The 18,653-nt window shown below is 38.6% G+C and overlaps 1 protein-coding gene across 9 annotated transcripts in view; it reads left to right on the top strand.

Moving 5' to 3' along the window:
* The window catches only part of LOC128701362 (uncharacterized), a 60,359-nt gene extending 43,695 nt beyond the window's left edge, over positions 1–16,664 (top strand). For 7 of the 9 annotated variants that reach the window (XM_070100338.1, XM_070100333.1, XM_070100334.1 and 4 more), the window contains 2 exons: positions 2,705–4,030; positions 7,325–16,664. In XM_070100338.1, coding sequence (XP_069956439.1) covers positions 2,800–4,030; positions 7,325–13,803 — 7,710 coding nt within the window. In that variant the 5' untranslated portion in view covers positions 2,705–2,799 and the 3' untranslated portion in view covers positions 13,804–16,664. The remainder of the gene's footprint in view (positions 1–2,704; positions 4,031–7,324) is intronic. The other 2 variants (XM_070100340.1, XM_070100341.1) reach the window with 2 other exon arrangements.
* The last annotated feature ends 1,989 nt before the right edge of the window (positions 16,665–18,653 follow it).

Raw genomic sequence — 18,653 nt, forward strand, 5'->3', positions numbered from 1 at the left:
TGAGGAAGGCTCAGGCCGCACGTGGACGCGTCTCGAATGAATCGCTTTGGTCTGGTTTTTTAGCGCTAGCCTAGGCAAAATTTTTGCGTTAAAATATATCGCTAGGCGGATTTAACGTTATGCGATGCGTTCATTAGGCGAGGGTCCACTGTATCAGCGCACTTTTGAAAGAATATTAGACTCACCAGTTGACGTGTATTAGACGCTTAGCATGATTTGTTTACTTTTGAACTTAGGTAAAAATCGAACATTTCTGCTACTTTGAGCTCAATTTCAAGGTACTTTTCATTGTAAAACCAGTCAAAATCATCTCAATTTCTGTAATATGCCTTCCATTCTATAAAATAAGACCAGGAAAACTAGAATACAACCATAAATACCATACGAAAATACAGTGCAAAGTCGCTGTTTTAATCCGAAAACACGGTCAAAGTTTTTTTCTCTCATTATGCACTGTGTACTGCAGGATTTTTTTTTTATACTGCACACACTATCACGAGCCTTTTCCATCCTATGGAGAGGGAGCATGGACACGGGGGTCGTCCCACAGTTACTAAAAACAACAGACATAGCCCCACTCCACAAAGGGGGCAGTAAAGCAACAGCAAAGAACTACAGACCAATAGCACTAACATCCCATATCATAAAAATCTTTGAAAGGGTCCTAAGAAGCAAGATCACCACGCATCTAGAAACCCATCAGTTACACAACCCAGGGCAACATGGGTTTAGAGCAGGTCGCTCCTGTCTGTCTCAACTATTGGACCACTACGACAAGGTCCTAAATGCACTAGAAGACAAAAAGAATGCAGATGTAATATATACAGACTTTGCAAAAGCCTTCGACAAGTGTGACCATGGCGTAATAGCGCACAAAATGCGTGCTAAAGGAATAACAGGAAAAGTCGGTCGATGGATCTATAATTTCCTCACTAACAGAACACAGAGAGTAGTCGTCAACAGAGTAAAGTCCGAGGCAGCTACGGTGAAAAGCTCTGTTCCACAAGGCACAGTACTCGCTCCCATCTTGTTCCTCATTCTTATATCCGACATAGACAAGGATGTCAGCCACAGCACCGTGTCTTCCTTTGCAGATGACACCCGAATCTGCATGACAGTGTCTTCCATTGCAGACACTGCAAAGCTCCAGGCAGACATCAACCAAATCTTTCAGTGGGCTGCAGAAAACAATATGAAGTTCAACGATGAGAAATTTCAATTACTCAGATATGGTAAACATGAGGAAATTAAATCTTCATCAGAGTACAAAACAAATTCTGGCCACAAAATAGAGCGAAACACCAACGTCAAAGACCTGGGAGTGATCATGTCGGAGGATCTCACCTTCAAGGACCATAACATTGTATCAATCGCATCTGCTAGAAAAATGACAGGATGGATAATGAGAACCTTCAAAACTAGGGAGGCCAAGCCCATGATGACACTCTTCAGGTCACTTGTTCTATCTAGGCTGGAATATTGCTGCACACTAACAGCACCTTTCAAGGCAGGTGAAATTGCCGACCTAGAAAATGTACAGAGAACTTTCACGGCGCGCATAATGGAGATAAAACACCTCAATTATTGGGAGCGCTTGAGGTTCCTAAACCTGTATTCCCTGGAACGCAGGAGGGAGAGATACATGATTATATACACCTGGAAAATCCTAGAGGGACTAGTACCGAACTTGCACACGAAAATCACTCACTACGAAAGCAAAAGACTTGGCAGACGATGCACAATCCCCCCAATGAAAAGCAGGGGTGTCACTAGCACGTTAAGAGACCATACAATAAGTGTCAGGGGCCTGAGACTGTTCAACTGCCTCCCAGCACACATAAGGGGGATTACCAACAGACCCCTGGCAGTCTTCAAGCTGGCACTGGACAAGCACCTAAAGTCAGTTCCGGATCAGCCGGGCTGTGGCTCGTACGTTGGTTTGCGTGCAGCCAGCAGCAACAGCCTGGTTGATCAGGCTCTGATCCACCAGGAGGCCTGGTCTCAGACCGGGCCGCGGGGGCGTTGACCCCCGGAACTCTCTCCAGGTAAACTCCAGGTAAACACACTAACCACATAGACTCATTCTTTCATATGTAAGCCTACAAGCTTTCTCTCACTAGATTTGAGGGCGCTAGAATTTAGGCGTACTAGAACGTCAGAAACCCCTGCGCGTAAGCCGTACTAGTACGGCTGAAACCCCGAAAGGGTTAAGTGACTAGTATTATTTCTCACGAGATGAATCTTACAAAAATTCCTTTTAAAAACAACAAAAACAAAAACATATGTGGTAATTGATGTCTTCATCTTACATATAAAGTAATGAAACATGTTTGGCATGGTGTAAGGGAAAGGGAATGACTGAATATGATAAGAAAGTCTTGTAACTAAATAGGTATAGGTAAACATTTTAGTGCTGTACAAAATTTCATCACAATATACAGTTAAGTTTTTGATGCTCTGCAGTCCTGTAAGATTTTTCTATGTCATTACAAGGATGTTACGGCAACCCCAGGTGTCTGGTTTAAGGGGTTAATAGAGTAATGATATATCTTAATTTTTCATTTGTTGGTGAAGATGTTAATGTTTTTTATTACTGTAGTTACTAGTGGATAGAGCTACTTCATGAGTTTCAACATCATGTGTTTGTATGTATGTACATTACAGTACATACAGTACTGTACTAGGCAGTTTTCTTCTTTGTCAGGTACGTAAGGAGAGAAGTGAGTTTATTAATGAATAGGCAAGTGCTTCTTCGAGGGAGAAAGCTTGACACATCATCATCTGTTGTGGCAGTCCAAGATGGGGGCCAAAAGCAGTACACCGACCTCTGCAGAGAGAGAAAAAAAGCCTGTGGAAGCTGGGTTGCCACCACAGATACTCACCTTACTTGACAGTCAGGCTAGATACATCAGGCAAAACCCCTTGTCAGAGGTTGATCTTGGTTTGGGACATGTACCCGAGACAACTGATGTTCCATCGACAATTTGTCAGGAGCGTATTAATGAAATTAAAAAAGAAAGTGATAAAGCTACTCCTCCAGGAGAGTTTGTTGGTAGAAGTGTGGAAATGGTTGCTGCTGCAACCAGCATTCCACGACAGACTGTTGCTGGTTACGCAGAAAAATGTGCTGCAGCTGCCCTTGCAAGACAGGCTCTTGCTTGTCATCTGGAGAGGAGTGTTACAACCACCATTCCACAGAAGACTGTTGCTAATTATTTGGAAAAAGATGACACGACCACTATTCCAAGACTGATAGCTGATGGATATGCGAATAAGGATATTCCCTCCATTCCACAGAAGACTGATGCTATAAATGTGACAGGTAATGATATGCAAGAGACATTTACTGGAAATGCAGACGGGAATAAAACGAACAGTAAACTGCAACAAGACTTTGCTAATGCTGGAAATTTTTTAGCTGAACCTATTATTTCAAGACAACAAGTAACTGAACTGAAATGTGAGGAAAGTGATGCAAGTCAAAATCAGTTAGATAGAGCAGTACTTCAGAATTTAGCTTGTCTATCTAAGGTGACAATGGCTGCTGGTGAGGTTGAGGTCACTGAAAATTTGCAGTGGGATGCCAGTAATTGGACAAGATGTGCTGAAAATATAAGTGAAAATAAAAGCAATGTAATTGAAAATAATATCCCAAAAGCTGAAAATTATAAGGGTTGTGATTCTGAGCCACAGCTGTTTACTAAAACACAATTGGACAGTACAGATTGTGTTAAAAATTTAGGAAATTCTGAAGATGAAAACACAGTAGTTACTATGGTATCAGAGCAGGATGTTCAGGCAGCAGAATGGGAAAAAATCTCTCAATTTTTAGAAAAAAATACCCATTATCCAAAGAAAGCCTCAGAAAATCAACTCAGTGACAAGATTCTTAAAGATGTTGCCACAGAACAAACACACACACATGAAGAAACTGGTATATGTACATGTAGTGCTGTGGGACCAGTGAGAGATGCTAGTGTCAAGATGAACGACAAGGACAGAAACGTGGCTGAATATAAACAACATAAAGGTTAGTATTACAATTTTGTATTGTTCTAGCATAATAATTAAAGGTAGATTATAAGTTTCAAATGTCCTGGGATATTTTAATTTAGGTGCAAAGTATTTGTATATTGAACCCAAGAAAGTATTAATTTGATAATTAGGTTTGTTGGGTAAAGTATTGTGTATCTAAATGGACCATGAGATCCAAAACTACAGTTTTTATAGAAATGCTGTGAAGTCAATCCTGGCACAGTTGAAAACTCAAAAAAAATGCTATTAGATGTGCTCTAATTTATAGCTAATTGTTGAAGAATGAGACACCATTCATCATAGTTAATTGTACAATACATATTTCTTTTTTTTATTTTCCACAGTTTCATTTTAAACCAAATTTGTGGGAACAAGCACACTAGATATTCATAAGAAATTGCCAAAGTAGGTACATCCTCAAGGGTGTATGAGATACATTCAGTAACTAAATCTTATAAAAATATAAATAGAAATGTTGATCATTTACTACTGTATATATGTAGATTATGAGGCATTTACTTAACCATGATATAATAATTTCATTTTGAAAATTATAATTTTTTGCTTGGGTTATCCTCAGCATGGATAGTGTTCACCAGATGGAAGTGTTCATCAGATAGAAGAAATGATTAGGCCTTACTCATGGTAGTTGATTATTTTTTTTTTATTAACGCATCGGCCATTTCCCACCAAGGCAGAGTGGCCCGAAAAAGAAAAACTTTCATCATTCACTTCATCACTGTCTTGCCAGAGGCTGGCTTACACTACAGTTATAAAGCTGCAACATTAACACCCCTCCTTCAGAGTGCCAGCACTGCAATTCCCATCTCCAGGAATCAAGTCTGGTCTGCTGATTTCCCTGAATCCCTTCATAAATGTTGCCTTGCTTACGCTCCAATAGGACGTCAAGTCCTAAAAACCATTTGTCTCCATTTGCTCCTATTTAACACACTCACGCACATTTGCTGAAAGTCCAAGCCCCTCTCATACAAAACCTTCTTTACCCATTGGGAGGCCTGGTCATGGACCGGGCCGTGGGGGCATTGATCCCCGGAATAACCTCCAGGTAACCCACTCCCTCCAACCTTTCCTAGGCTGACCCCTACTCCCGCTTTTCCTCCACTGCAGATTTATACACTCTTGAAGTCATTCTATTTTGTTCCATCCTCTCTTCATGTCCAAACCATATCAATAACCACTCCTCAGCCCTCTGGATAATAGTTTTGGTAATCTCACACCGCCTCCTAATCTCCAAACTACGGATTCTCTGCATTATATTCACACCACACATTGCCCTCAGACATGACATCTCCACTGCCTCCAGCCTTCTCCTTGTTGCAGCATTCACAACCCATGCCTCACACCCATACAAGAGTGTTGGTATAACTATACAGGAGGCCCTCCACATTTGTGAGGGTAAGGGGATGAAGAACCTTGTGAATCTTGAAAATTCGCGAATGCTTGGTGTGCAAATATGATGTAGGGAAATATAATAATAATGTACTGTAGCATTCGTGAATGTTTTGATGCGCAAATATATTGTAGGGAAATATAATAATAGCATTTACTTAGTCTAACAGTACTGCTTCCTTAACCTATTGAACCACGAACAATCATAAAACACATGAATGCAGCTGCCGAAACGTGATCTGCCGAACCTGATTCTCCACTCATCTTCAGGTTGTGCATGAAGAACCGTCTCTTAAATTTATCAAACCATCCTTTACTTGGCAAGAAGTCAGGATGTGTCATGGTAGGACATCCTGGTTCTGCACTGGTGCAAGCCTCTCACTAGCCCACATATCATACATGAATCACATTGCTGTCTATGGGATTTCCTTTTCTATTTTGGTCTGAAATCCACACAAATAATGCTGATTCCATCTTAGACATAGCACTGTTTCTTACTTGTGACACTTGCTTGGCTGAGGGAGGAGCAGTAGATGCTAGTGCTGCCCTTATCTTCGCTTCATTTTTCTTGATAAAGCGCACTGTGCTTTTGTTTACATTAAGTAATTTTCCAATGGAAGAAATGTTCAGATAACTTCTCCTACACTTGTCTAGCAATTTTTTACCTCATTTGTTTGGTAAATATGATTGGGCGGCTAGGCATTTGTGAATGGTCAAAGCTCTGGAAAGTGGAACTTGCAAAAGGGGAGGGCTAGCTATGCTCTCATACCACTGCTCTTGTATGGGTGTGAGGCATGGGTGGTGAATGCTGCAACAAGGAGAGGACTGCAGGCAGTGGAAATGTCATATCTGAGGGCAATGTGTGGTGTGAATATAATGAATTATAGTAATGGTAATTTTATAGCATGTTTCCTGACACAGATGGATAAATATTAATGAAGTTTTTAGAAATAAGTACAGGTCGGCCATCACCAGTCCATCATCATTGAAACCTGTAGTGTGCCGGATTAGTGAGTTTGCCGGATTACAGAGTGGTTAGGTTAGATTACATTTAATTAACCTATCAGTAGAGAGACTTTCTGCTACATCTTCCTAATTTTCATCACTGCTTTCTCCTCCACTGGCTTACTGCTGTGGATTTACAATCATCTGCACAATTTCAGAGTATGTACAATGATGAAATTTGAGTCAGTATAACGATGAAATTTGAAATTATGCTAGCCAAAATTAGTGCCGGATTACTGATGGAACCAGATAACTGATTGCTGGATTAGTGATGACAGACCTGTACTTTAAAAAATTTTATGAACTATTCTTCATATGCTCTCCAGTGTTATATTTATTGAGCACTGGGTAAATCAGGTGTGTATCTGCCAATAAATGAAACCTCATTAATACTCTAGTTCATTAGAGTAGATTGAGGAGACTACCTACCTGGAAGGGGGGAGGGTGTTCTGGGGGTCATCGCCCCCACAGCCCAGTCCTTGACCAGGCCTCCTGGTACTTAGACTTTTGGTGGAGTACTGCAATTATTAAACACTCAGCGTTTAATAATTTTTTCACAGTATATGCATTAGAAATGAAACCAAAAGATTTAGGTAAAGGTCAGAAACCACTGAGAGCATTGTGAAGTGCAAGTTGCAATCCTTCATGCATGCAAATGATAAGGACAGGTTAACTTGTCTTCCATGAAATACAGCCATCCTGTTATAATTGAGGATAGATGAAAGTATTTTTATCAAATTTGAGGTGATTACTGAGTTAGGGACAAGGAAAATATTATACAGTACAGTATTGTTATGTACAGTATTGTGTGCTTCAAACTGCTTGTTTATTTTGCACAAATGATTAGTTTAACATTTTTGTGTGTCTTTTTCAGACAACAGAACTGAAGGTAAATTTCTCAAAGGAGAGAATAAAAGTCGGGTTTCTGAAAGCACTGAGGCTTTTGAAAATGTACCAGTAAGTGATTCAGTAAAAGCTAGAGACAGTGTATCAGTAAGTGATTCGGTAAAAACTGGAGCCAAAGAAAAACATAAACAAATCATTTGTAATATAAAAGAGAGTGAACATCTCGGTAATGCCTTTGCGGGACAACAATCATTTGACAGTACTTGCGAGATGACAGTATTTTCCAGAGAAATAAGTCTGGCTAAACTTTCAAGCAGTGATATTGTACAAAGGCGCTGGAGGGATGAAAAGCCACAGAATCAAAGAATATATACAAGTGAAAATATTGAGAATTTAAGTCTTTCGCCCAAAGACAGAGTTCAGAATTTAAGCTCACAGAGTTTGTGTGTATCATCTAGAGACAGGTCACAGGGTTTAGAAGTGTCAGCTAGAGTAAGGTCACCAGGCTCAGATGTGCCAACTAGAGAAGGGTCACAGGGTTCACCTGTGTCAACTAGAGAAAGGTCACAGGATTCACCTGTGTCAACTAGAGAAAGGTTACAGGATTCACCTGTGTCAACTAGGGAAAGGTCACAGGGTTCACCTGTGTCAACTAAGAAGTTGTCACAGGGTTCACCTGTGTCAACTAGAAGGTCACAGGGTTCACCTGTGTCAACTAGGTCACAGGGTTCACCTGTGTCAACTAGAAGGTCACAGAGTTCACCTGTGTCAACTAGAGGAAGGTCACAGGTTTCATGTGTGTCAACTAAGAGGTTGTCACAGGGTTCACCTGTGTCAACTAGAAGGTCACAGGGTTCACCTGTGTCAACTAGAAGGTCACAGGGTTCACCTGTGTCAACTAGGTCACAGGGTTCACCTGTGTCAACTAGAAGGTCACAGGGTTCACCTGTGTCAACTAGAGAAAGGTCACAGGTTTCATCCATATCAACTAGACAGTCACAGTGTTTACACACACCACCTGACTACAGGTCAGAGTGTTCACGCATGCCACCTGAATACAGGTCAAAGCATTCATGCATGCCACCAGAATACAGGTCACAGCATTCATACATGCCACCTGAATATGGGTCCAAGCATTCATGCATGCCACCTGAATACAGGTTACAGTATTCACACCCACCACCTGAATACAGGTCCCTGCATACACACCCACCACCTGAATACAGGTTACAGCATACACACCCACCACCTGAATACAGGTCACAGGGTTCACACATACCACGAAATTCAAGTGTGTCATCAGATCAAGGATGGCCACATTCGAGTGTGTCGTTTTTTGGAAGGTGTCGGAGTTTAAGCGTGTCGGATGAAGGAAGATCTTTGAACAGGAGTGTACATGACGATGAAATGCCTCGGAATTCAAATTCAGGAAGACAGGAGAATTCACATATATCAAGGAAGAAGGATACAAAGGAAAATTTATGGAAAATGAAAAGTAGGTCAACGAAGGAAGAGAACGTTAACAAAGGCAAGACAACTGAGGTTTATGTGAAATTTGCTGAAACACTTGATGAGAACATTGATATATTTGGGTATATTGCAAATCGTTTGCCTCCAGGAAGAGAGTTCACTCTGATGAATAGAACCATTGATCCAAACACAAGAAATACCATTGTAACTTTACAATGCAAAAGTAAAAACCTTGCTTCCAGGTTGAAAGCAGAACTTAAGAAAGGAAACAATAAATGTCAGACAAAAATTCTTTGCTTTGATACCTTACAAGAAGCTAGTGGATTTGAAATGAAAAAGCAGCAAGAGGTTGAGAAGTCTTTTGAACAACACGTGCAACAAATTAAAAGACGCTCAGAGTCCGTCCTTGCAGAGCATTATGAAAAACTGTCTGTTGTTGAATGTCGCATTCAAGAGATGCAGCACACGAGAACAAAATACATGTCTATACGTGAATTTGAAGCACAAAGTGGTGAAAGACGTGCCCTTCAAGACAAGGAAAAGGAATTAAATCTACAAAAAGAGGAATTTCTAAAATACTTAAAAAATGCCTTAATTGAGCTTGATAAAGCAAAGGAATCAATTCATTTTGAGAAGATTGCTAGTGAAACTCGACTCAACCTGGCTATTGAATGCAATAGACTTTCAAGTGCATTTCCTATTTATGCAAGACGCACTGATATTCTTGACACTGTTAAAAACAATCAAGTATCAGTTATAATTGGTGAGACAGGATCAGGTAAAAGTACACAATTAGCACAATATTTCTTTCAAGGTGGTTTGGCTAAAGCTGGAATGATTGCATGCACACAGCCTCGTAAAATTGCTGCATCAACTTTGGCAGTACATGTTGCTAAAGAACTGGGTACAGCAGTTGGGCAACTGGTAGGCTATAAAGTGGGAATGCAGACTAGAACAACAAATTCAACAAAAATTTTGTATATGACTGATCACATCCTCCTGAATGAGTGTTTGCAAGATCAAAATCTTTCAGCATTTTCTTGCATTATTATAGATGAGGCCCATGAACGAAGCATTTACACAGATCTCTTACTTGGAATGATCAAGGAGTGTCTGCAGAATCGACCAGATCTTCATCTTGTAATCACGTCAGCCACCATTAACCCAGAAGTCTTTGTTAAGTACTTCAAAGAGTGCCCTGTGCTTTCAGTGTCAGGTAGAATGTTCCCTGTGGAGGTAGAATGGAAAGAACCAGTAATGGGAGCTGAATCATTTGGAAATTACCAAGAGGAAGCAATATTAAAAACTATTGATGTTCATCAATCAGAAGGTAAAGGGGACATATTAGTGTTTTTGACTTCCCCTTTAGAAACAGAGAAGTGCTGTGAACGTTTCCAAGGCTTGATGAACGGCAAACCAGTGGATTATGTTACTCTCCAGTTACATGGCCGGTTGCAAGGAGATGAACAACAGAAAGTTTTTGACCCTGTTCCTGGTAACAAGCGAAAAATTGTGTTTGCTACAAATTGTGCAGAAACTTCAGTCACCATTCCTGGAATTAAATATGTTATAGACACTGGCTTGGTAAAAGAAATGAAATTTGACCCTATCCGAAAGATGAGCACCCTTGCGGTAACCATGGTAACACAAAGTTCAGCTAAACAGAGGCAAGGACGTGCAGGACGATTAGGTCCTGGGAAATGCTTTAGGCTCTACACTGAGGATGACTTCAAAAAGATGAATCCTGACTCGCTTCCAGAAATATTGAGAGTTCATATTGGTCATGCCATGCTGAAACTGATGGAACTGGGTGTTGATCCTCTTAAATTTGATTATATAATGTCCCCTTCTGTTGATGCCATGGAAGAAGCATTCAAATCACTTGTACACATAGGTGCAGTATCAGAGAGAAAGATGACAGAGCTTGGAAAGTGGATTGCTAAAATGCCCTTTGATCCAAAATATGGTGCCTTTGTTTATGAAGCAGTCCAAGCTGGAGCTGGACTGGAAGCTATTATTATAGCAGCAGCAAGTGGAACAAGCTCACTATTTTATAGAGCAGGAACAAATGAAGAAAAAGAAAAGGCAGACAGACATAAAATTAGGTTTTGTCATGAAGGAGGTGATCAACTTACCTTGCTGACTGTGTTTAGAGAGTGGCACAAGATAATGGAAAAAGAGAAGGGAAAATGGTGTTGTAATCATTATATTAATGGAAAATCAATAAAAGGTGTTCGCGAAACAACTAATGAAGTATTACATACACTGAAAAAAGAAATGAAAGTAGATATTAAATTCTCCTTTGGCAAACCAGAGACTCTTGATAATTTGTTAGTGGGTCTTCTGTTTAAGTCTTTGGCTAGAAATTTAAGTCATTATCTTGGACATGCCAAAGCAGGGTACACTATTGTATCCACAAAGCAGAGGGTTGAAATTCATCCTTCCTCAGCTTCCATATCACTTGGGAGTCAGCCAGAGTGGATTGTATTTGATCAGGTTATGAGGACATCCAGAGATTTTGCAATGCTGACTACACCAGTCTCTGAGGCTCTGGTATTGAAAGGGATTGAAGATGGTTGGCTTCAGCTGGAGATTGAAGAGGCCAAGAAGAAAATCATCACTGTAGCATGTCAAGAATATGTCGGAAACCAGATGTTTAGAGAATTTGTTGGTCCTCGCTATATTAACATGAGAAATCTTGAAACTGAACTCTCATCAAAATTTTCAAACTCTCTTGTGATAGTTGAAGCTTATCAGGATAAGGGAGAGTTAAAAATATTATCAAATGAGAGAAGCAAGGTGAACCTCTCTGATAGCCTGTCAAATGTTCTTGCTCCTCACAGAGCTAACTTTGAATTAGAAGAAAGTGAGGAGCGTATTGGTTCTGTCTCAACGGATGTGTGTGTGAGGGCAGTCATTGGAGCAGGAGGAAATACTGTAAATGTTTTTATGCCAGAGGAGTTCAAAATAGTAAAGATTCACTGTACTGCCGAAATAATAAATGAACTGTCAAAGGAAGACGTATTAAAACATTTTGACCAGTATGGACATATAAAAGAATGCAAGAAATATTACCATAAGCAAAAATCAACTGTTTGGGGGCAAATCAATTTTGAAAAAACCGAGTCTGCTGTTAAGGCAGTCAGAGAAACCAAAGGCAAGGATCTGAATGCATTTCCAAATGTACGAATCCCAGTACATGGAATTAATGGTTTAAGAACAAAGATTCAGTGGTGTAGACGACGCTCTAGAGGGTTTGGGTTTGTAGAATTTGCTGTTGTTGAAGATTTTTTGAGAGCTTGTCAACTGCATTTTTTGTCTGTTGGTGGTTCTACAGTTAATATAAAAACTGCTAAAAATTCCAATCGGAGTGTGCATGTTTCATCTTTAAATCGTCTGGTGAATGAAGATATTTTGCGTCAGGCATTTGCCGAAGCTTTAGGAATTGATCTCGTTAAAGATATAGTAAAAGTTATTGTGATTAGAGAGAAGGTGAACTTAGATAAAGAAAGGTTTAATACTGCAAAGAGGGTTCTTCTTCGAAAGATTGAACAGTTTGCTAAACCTAATTCATTTCAGTTGGATCTAAGAGAGCCACGATCAGAGAAAGATATCAACTTCACAGCATTTTGTGTGTTTAATAATCTGGATGAAGGATATACAGCATGTTCTGAGATGAACAAAGATTTTTATTTAAATGATGAAAGAATTTCAGTTAAAATTGATCTCTATAGTTCTTTATTTATTCGCAAAGATGTTTATAAGATGTGTGGTGATGAAGTAATGAGGGAAGTTGAACGTATAGAGAATGAAAATAGAGAAGTACGAGTAAAACTTAAAAACTTAAAGAGTGAGAATGTATCAGTGGACTTCCATGGAGAAAATGTTAATGCTCTTACTGAAGCTAGAGAGAGCATTCGAGTGATCATTAGAGGATATGTAATCGAATGTGAGACTAACCAAGACGCTAGGTCATTGTTTGCACGAGAAGGCAAGAAAAAGCTGCAATCAATTATGAATGACACAAAAACTCTCATAGTAGCTGATGATAGGGTAATGGAAGTGTCCATTCATGGCTCACTTAGAAATAAACTGAATGCAATGCAACTTGTAGGTGATTACTTGCAGCAACTTTCCGAAGGAACTATTAAAAATGTAGAATTGAAAGGCAGTGGGAAGCCTCCTGGAGTCATGAAGGCTCTGATGCTTAAATATGGAACAGATCTTAGTAACCTGCAGACAGCAGCAAAGCTTACAACTATTAATCTGGACCTCAGGAACCATCGAGTGGGCTTGTTGGGATCGTCTGAGGCTATTAGTAAGGCAGTAGATTTAGTGAATGAAGAAGTTATACGTTTGACAGATAATGGAACGATTGATTCCAGTGATGAATATCCTGATTGTGTAACATGCTTCTGTTCCATTGAAACTAAGGACCTCTATAGGCTAGAGTGTTGTGGTCATCCTTATTGCAGAGAATGCATCACACTTCAAATGGATACAGCCATCACCAACAAAGATTTTCCATTAGTATGTGGAAAGGAGGGATGTGTGTCAAAGTTTGTGTGGAGGGACTTTGTAAATCTTTCACGTCAAGGACACATAACATTAGCAAAGTTGGTGAACTCTTCTTTGAGCACATATGTGTCTCAGCATAAGGATGAGTTCCATTATTGCACTACTCCTGATTGTGTCACTGTGTATCGAGTAAGAGAAGATGGAATTCCATTCATGTGCCCAGAATGTAATGTCAAGGTATGCACTACCTGTCATGTTCCATATCATGATGGTCTCAGTTGTGCCATGTACAAGTCTGCAAGTAAAGCTGATGGTAGTCTAGGTGCATGGCTGATGCAGGATAAAAATAGCAGAAAAATATGTCCTAACTGTACTACTCCCATTGAGAAAATAGAAGGATGTAATAAGATGCATTGTGCAGGATGTAAGAAATATCTTTGTTGGACCTGTTTAGCAGTCTTCAACACTTCACCTGAGTGCTATGGACATTTAAACAAAGTTCATGGCAATTTCTTTTGATATCTATATTGTTGAGACTAAGAGAATCTTAGTACAAGATAGCTGTGTTCCTGACATCCTTGAAATGAGCCTGTTAAGGAAATGTGTTTGGATCAATCTGCCTTGACCTAGCTAATTTGCCAGAATTTTGCATTGTTTAGTTATTTGATTGCAGGTGTTTTTAATTAGTTTTGTCACTAGCAACAACCTGGTTGAAGAGGTAGTGAACAAGAAAGACAGGTCTTAGGTTAATCTGCTAGGGTAGAAAAATCCTTTAAATCAGTCACAGGTATGACACTGGTAGATACACCCATAGGTCAATGGTATGACAAATATGTATTACCTTTAATGTCTCTGATTTATTCTCCTATGTCCATGAATTGTTTGGCCATCAATGTGACTACCTTTAATATTAATTTACACAAACATATTAGGGAGGTGCACCTTTTTGCATTCATTAATTTAGTATTTTTTCAGTAAAAAAAAATTGTGTCGGAATAAGTTGAGTTGATAATAAAAATAAACCATAGTACGGGTGGGGATTGAACTTGCAGCTAGTGAGTCGTAAAAGTTCAGACCGGCATGTTATCTACTAGGCCAGCTAGCTACAATAAGATTCATCCAGCTAGGTATATTTATACACCATAGGAAGGTTAGCATAGGCACCACTGTGACTACAGATGCAACTTTTGTGAGTCTTGAGTTGCTAATTTGGCCTTTTAATTAGAATAATGTAAATATAACATATTACACACGGTATGATAGTTTGTGGCACTGAGGTGATATGCAGAGGTAGGGAGAATCATTTTGTTAGGCTGTGCTATGATAATGAACACCACTTCTGAACTCCATTATGTAGGCCTAGGTTACCCATCTGTGATGACCCCACCCCACCTTGATTTCAATTTTTTGAGGTGAATGGCCCATATAGTTTAATCTTTTGTGAATATACTGTAATAATATTAATAGTAATTAACAGTATTTAGGTTCTTCAAACATTGCTATTAAGTGTTAAGTGTTTATCACTGAAGGAAGTTGTGGTTATTGCAGTATATTCATGCATTTAAGCAGTTGTATACATTCACTATTCTGGGAATAGCAGTCACATCCTAATTTGCTAATTTATATTGCTGTGGTTACAATGTAGTGTACTGGTGATATTGTTGTTAGTGTTCATTATTTTTTTTATCAGTTTCATTTATTTATAGTGTATGGTAGATATGGTATGTAAATTTAATAATGGAAGATAGTGCCTTTACCAGAAGCTGATAATTTAAATAATAATTTAACACTGAAAGAAAGTTTCCAACTCTTGTGTGCATATTTAAATTTTGTCAAGTATGGCTATAAGCATGTATTTCAGGCTTGATAAATGAAATTAACTAAATCCTCTTAAGTGCTTTTCAAAATGTTAGTTAAATTTCTTTATTAAATTGAATGTTGAGGTTGGTATTAAGCTTTTAACTAATGCAAATAAGAATTTTACCCTTTAGGTTTATAAGTACCTTGTTTTAATTCTCCTTGGGGAAGTGGAATAGAATTCTTCCTCCATAAGCCATGTGTGTCGTAAGAGGCGACTAACATACCAGGAGCAAGTGGCTAGTAACCCCTTCTTCTGTATGCATTACTAAAGTCAAAAAGAGAAACTTTCGTTTTTCCGTTTGGGCCACCCTGCTTTGGTGGGATACAGCCAGTTTGTTGAAAGAAGATTTTAATTCTGTTCTGTAATTGATCTTGGTACATACGAAAATTTACAGTACTGTAACTAGATTTTAGCATGTGGGATTAGAGGTTATTCACTTTACTTTGTATATATTGTATTACAGTGATACATATGCTAGTGATGTTCTCTGCTGGCTTCAGCAGATGGGTATGTCATGTGTCTGTGTAACATAAGAACAGGAGGGCCTCACATATACAGCACCTTTCAGTGTTCCACGTATTCATTATGTTCCACCCACCAGTGACAGTCACCAGTGGGTGGAACAGTGGCTCAATTTGAAGCCAACAAAAACATAGAACACCAAGAATAGGTGCTGTATATGCGAGGCCCCCCTGTAAATGAAATGTCTGTGAAGCATATTGTTAGTTATTGTAAGGTATGCTTTGTTGAGGCATTGGATGAATATTGTTGAAATGAAATGCTGAATGATTAGTCTGCTATTAAATATATAAATCATATGTAAGAGATATAAAAATACAGTAGTTATTTAGCACTGTAAATGTATGATTTAAGCGAGTCCCTCTACATTTCTGTTGGTGAGGGGTTTTCCTTAAGGCAGTGATATTCATTTACCATTTATTCCAACACATAGTTTTTCTCTCTGACTGTTGTGTTCTTTTTATTGACAAATGTGACTTCAAGCTGCTTCTTGAATATACATAAGCTCTTCCCAGGAAGTAAAATGGCTGTACTTTAGAAGAAGATTCAGTGAGGATGATGTCAACTGAGTCATTATGCAGAAAAATAGGTGAACACTTCATCCATGAACCACTGTTTGCAGTTTCTAGGTCATTTTGCTTAAGTTCTGGTGTTTATAATTGCCAGGGTATCTCTGTGGATGCCTGGGATTTTTTTTTTATTTTATTGATTTAATAAAAAAGTTAAATGATGCAGATTATTTTAACTTCATGTGGGAGTATATTTATTTATTATATTCTGCTTCTTAGTGTTTTTTTTTTATTGTTTTGAAATTTTAACTTAAATATTAGTGTGTGTACCTTTGTTGAGTGCTGAATTTCATTAATGGGTTTAACATTTTTTAGCTGAAGTGTTTGTATATGTATGTACCTCTATTTTAACAAGTGCTGAGTGATCTTTACAGGTTTAATGCCTCCCACTTAATATAATGCTGTATAATAAAAACATTTAGATATGAAAATTTTATTTTTTTAAATCCATAAGGTTCATATAGCAACTGGGGATTGAGAGGCATTTAGGTTCGACCAAAAGGAGAGAATATGTGAAGAGCCACTCAACTGGTCTCAAGACACATTCATCAAGGGTGTGAAGACTTACAATATACGTAGTTAAAACTCAATACAACCATTACAGTGGATGTTAAGTTAGGTAAGCTTCGTCAGGAAACAGGACAAGTGTTTCTTGGCACAGGTCTTAGTCACATGACCCACCATGGAGCTTTTGGACATCTGACTGAGGCCTTTGCTGGCTTACTGGTCCACCCCTTTAAAAAAATTATATTGCAGTAAAGTGTGATGCTTGTTTATACTGTAAGTACTGTATAGTTCAGTACTCAGATATGTACTTGACTTCTAAGACTTATAAACATTACGCTGTGTAGATAACTAAGCCATATTTTATTAAACAAGTGCTGTAAGGGTAAAGAAAAAATACTTTTAAGCACACAACTTCTGAATATGCACACACTATTGTAAATATTGAGACTTGAAGTGGATTATTTACAGGAACACTGAGTTGAAAGCAGAATTCTAACACTATAAACTGGAATAACATTTGGCAATTATTTACATTCAGATACAATATATTGTTCATCATTGATTATACAAAAGGAGTACCTTAAGGGTGCAAGTCAACTTTCTTGTAGTATCTGAATGAAAGTGTATTAACTAGCTTTTGAAAGGAGTATATTTTCTGTTTAGAGTGTTATGTTGTTTGAACTATATATTACATACATTGTATCATTGATGTAAATAAATGTATATATAAAGATGGCTGTTTATCTGTGTGTAGAGTGAGACTCCCTCTTATTGCTCTTTGGGATATGTAGTGTTCACATAGGTGTGTATTTTTAAATGTGCTTGCACAACACTGAGTTAAATATTAATTCTGCAAGTCATTGGAGTATTTTTAAAAAACAGATTTTACTGTATCCCTGAAGGGCAGATTTCTTGATATTAATTTTTTTTATGTAATTGTTACACCAGCCTGCAGTGCAAAGGAAGGAAGGAGGGGCTTGCATCGATGATAGTAGAGATTTATCCAGGGAACTGGAGTTACCCCTTTCTTATATCAAACCATAATAATAATGAAATTCTGAGGTAAATAGGGTGGTAAGGAAAAAATTTAACATATGAAAATGTTTTTTTCACTGTAAAAATGATATACATGTACTGAAAGAGTATATAAATAACAAAAAAAGGCACAATACCATGACTGGAACGATACGCAAATAACCCGCACATAAAAGAGAGAAGCTTACGATGACGTTTCGGTCCGACTTGGACCATGTGACTTTGTAAATGGTCCTAGTTGGACCGAAACGTCGTCGTAAGCTTCTCTCTTTTATGTGCGGGTTATTTGTGTACTGAAAGAGTATATGGAGATGAATGATGAAGTTAAAAGAATGATTAAGGTTTACAAGAAAAGAGCCAGTGAAAGAATAGTCTTCATCAACAAATTTTATTCAGAATTAAAAAGCTGTTTTGAAGAGGTAAGTTAAGATGAGAAAAACTGGAGAGCAAATAGGCTTAATTGAGGGGAGATGTTACACACACAACTCACACATAGGAGAATGTTAGATGTGAGGGTACTAGAAAGATGGGGAGTGTATCTTCAATAATGCTGAATGATATTGAGGGAGAAAGGCGGTGATATCATGCATGGAGCTGGAGGGATAACATCGATGGGAGTCAACCATTTAGGGAAAACAAAATAAACTGTCCATCAAGGGAAGGTGTTCATTAAGATAAGATTTGTTCGGATTTTTAAGTCGGAAAATTAGCCACCCAGGATAACCCACGAAAGTCGGTGCATCATCGAGTACTGTCTGTCTAATTTCTGTTGCAGTCCTTCAATCTTGTCCCCCAGGATGCATCCCACACCAGTTGACTAACATCCAGGTACCTACTTGCTGATAGATGAACAAGGACAGCAGGTGTAGGGAAATACG

Source organism: Cherax quadricarinatus, chromosome 72 (assembly GCF_038502225.1).
Source record: "Cherax quadricarinatus isolate ZL_2023a chromosome 72, ASM3850222v1, whole genome shotgun sequence".
Taxonomy (NCBI): Eukaryota; Metazoa; Arthropoda; class Malacostraca; order Decapoda; family Parastacidae; genus Cherax; species Cherax quadricarinatus.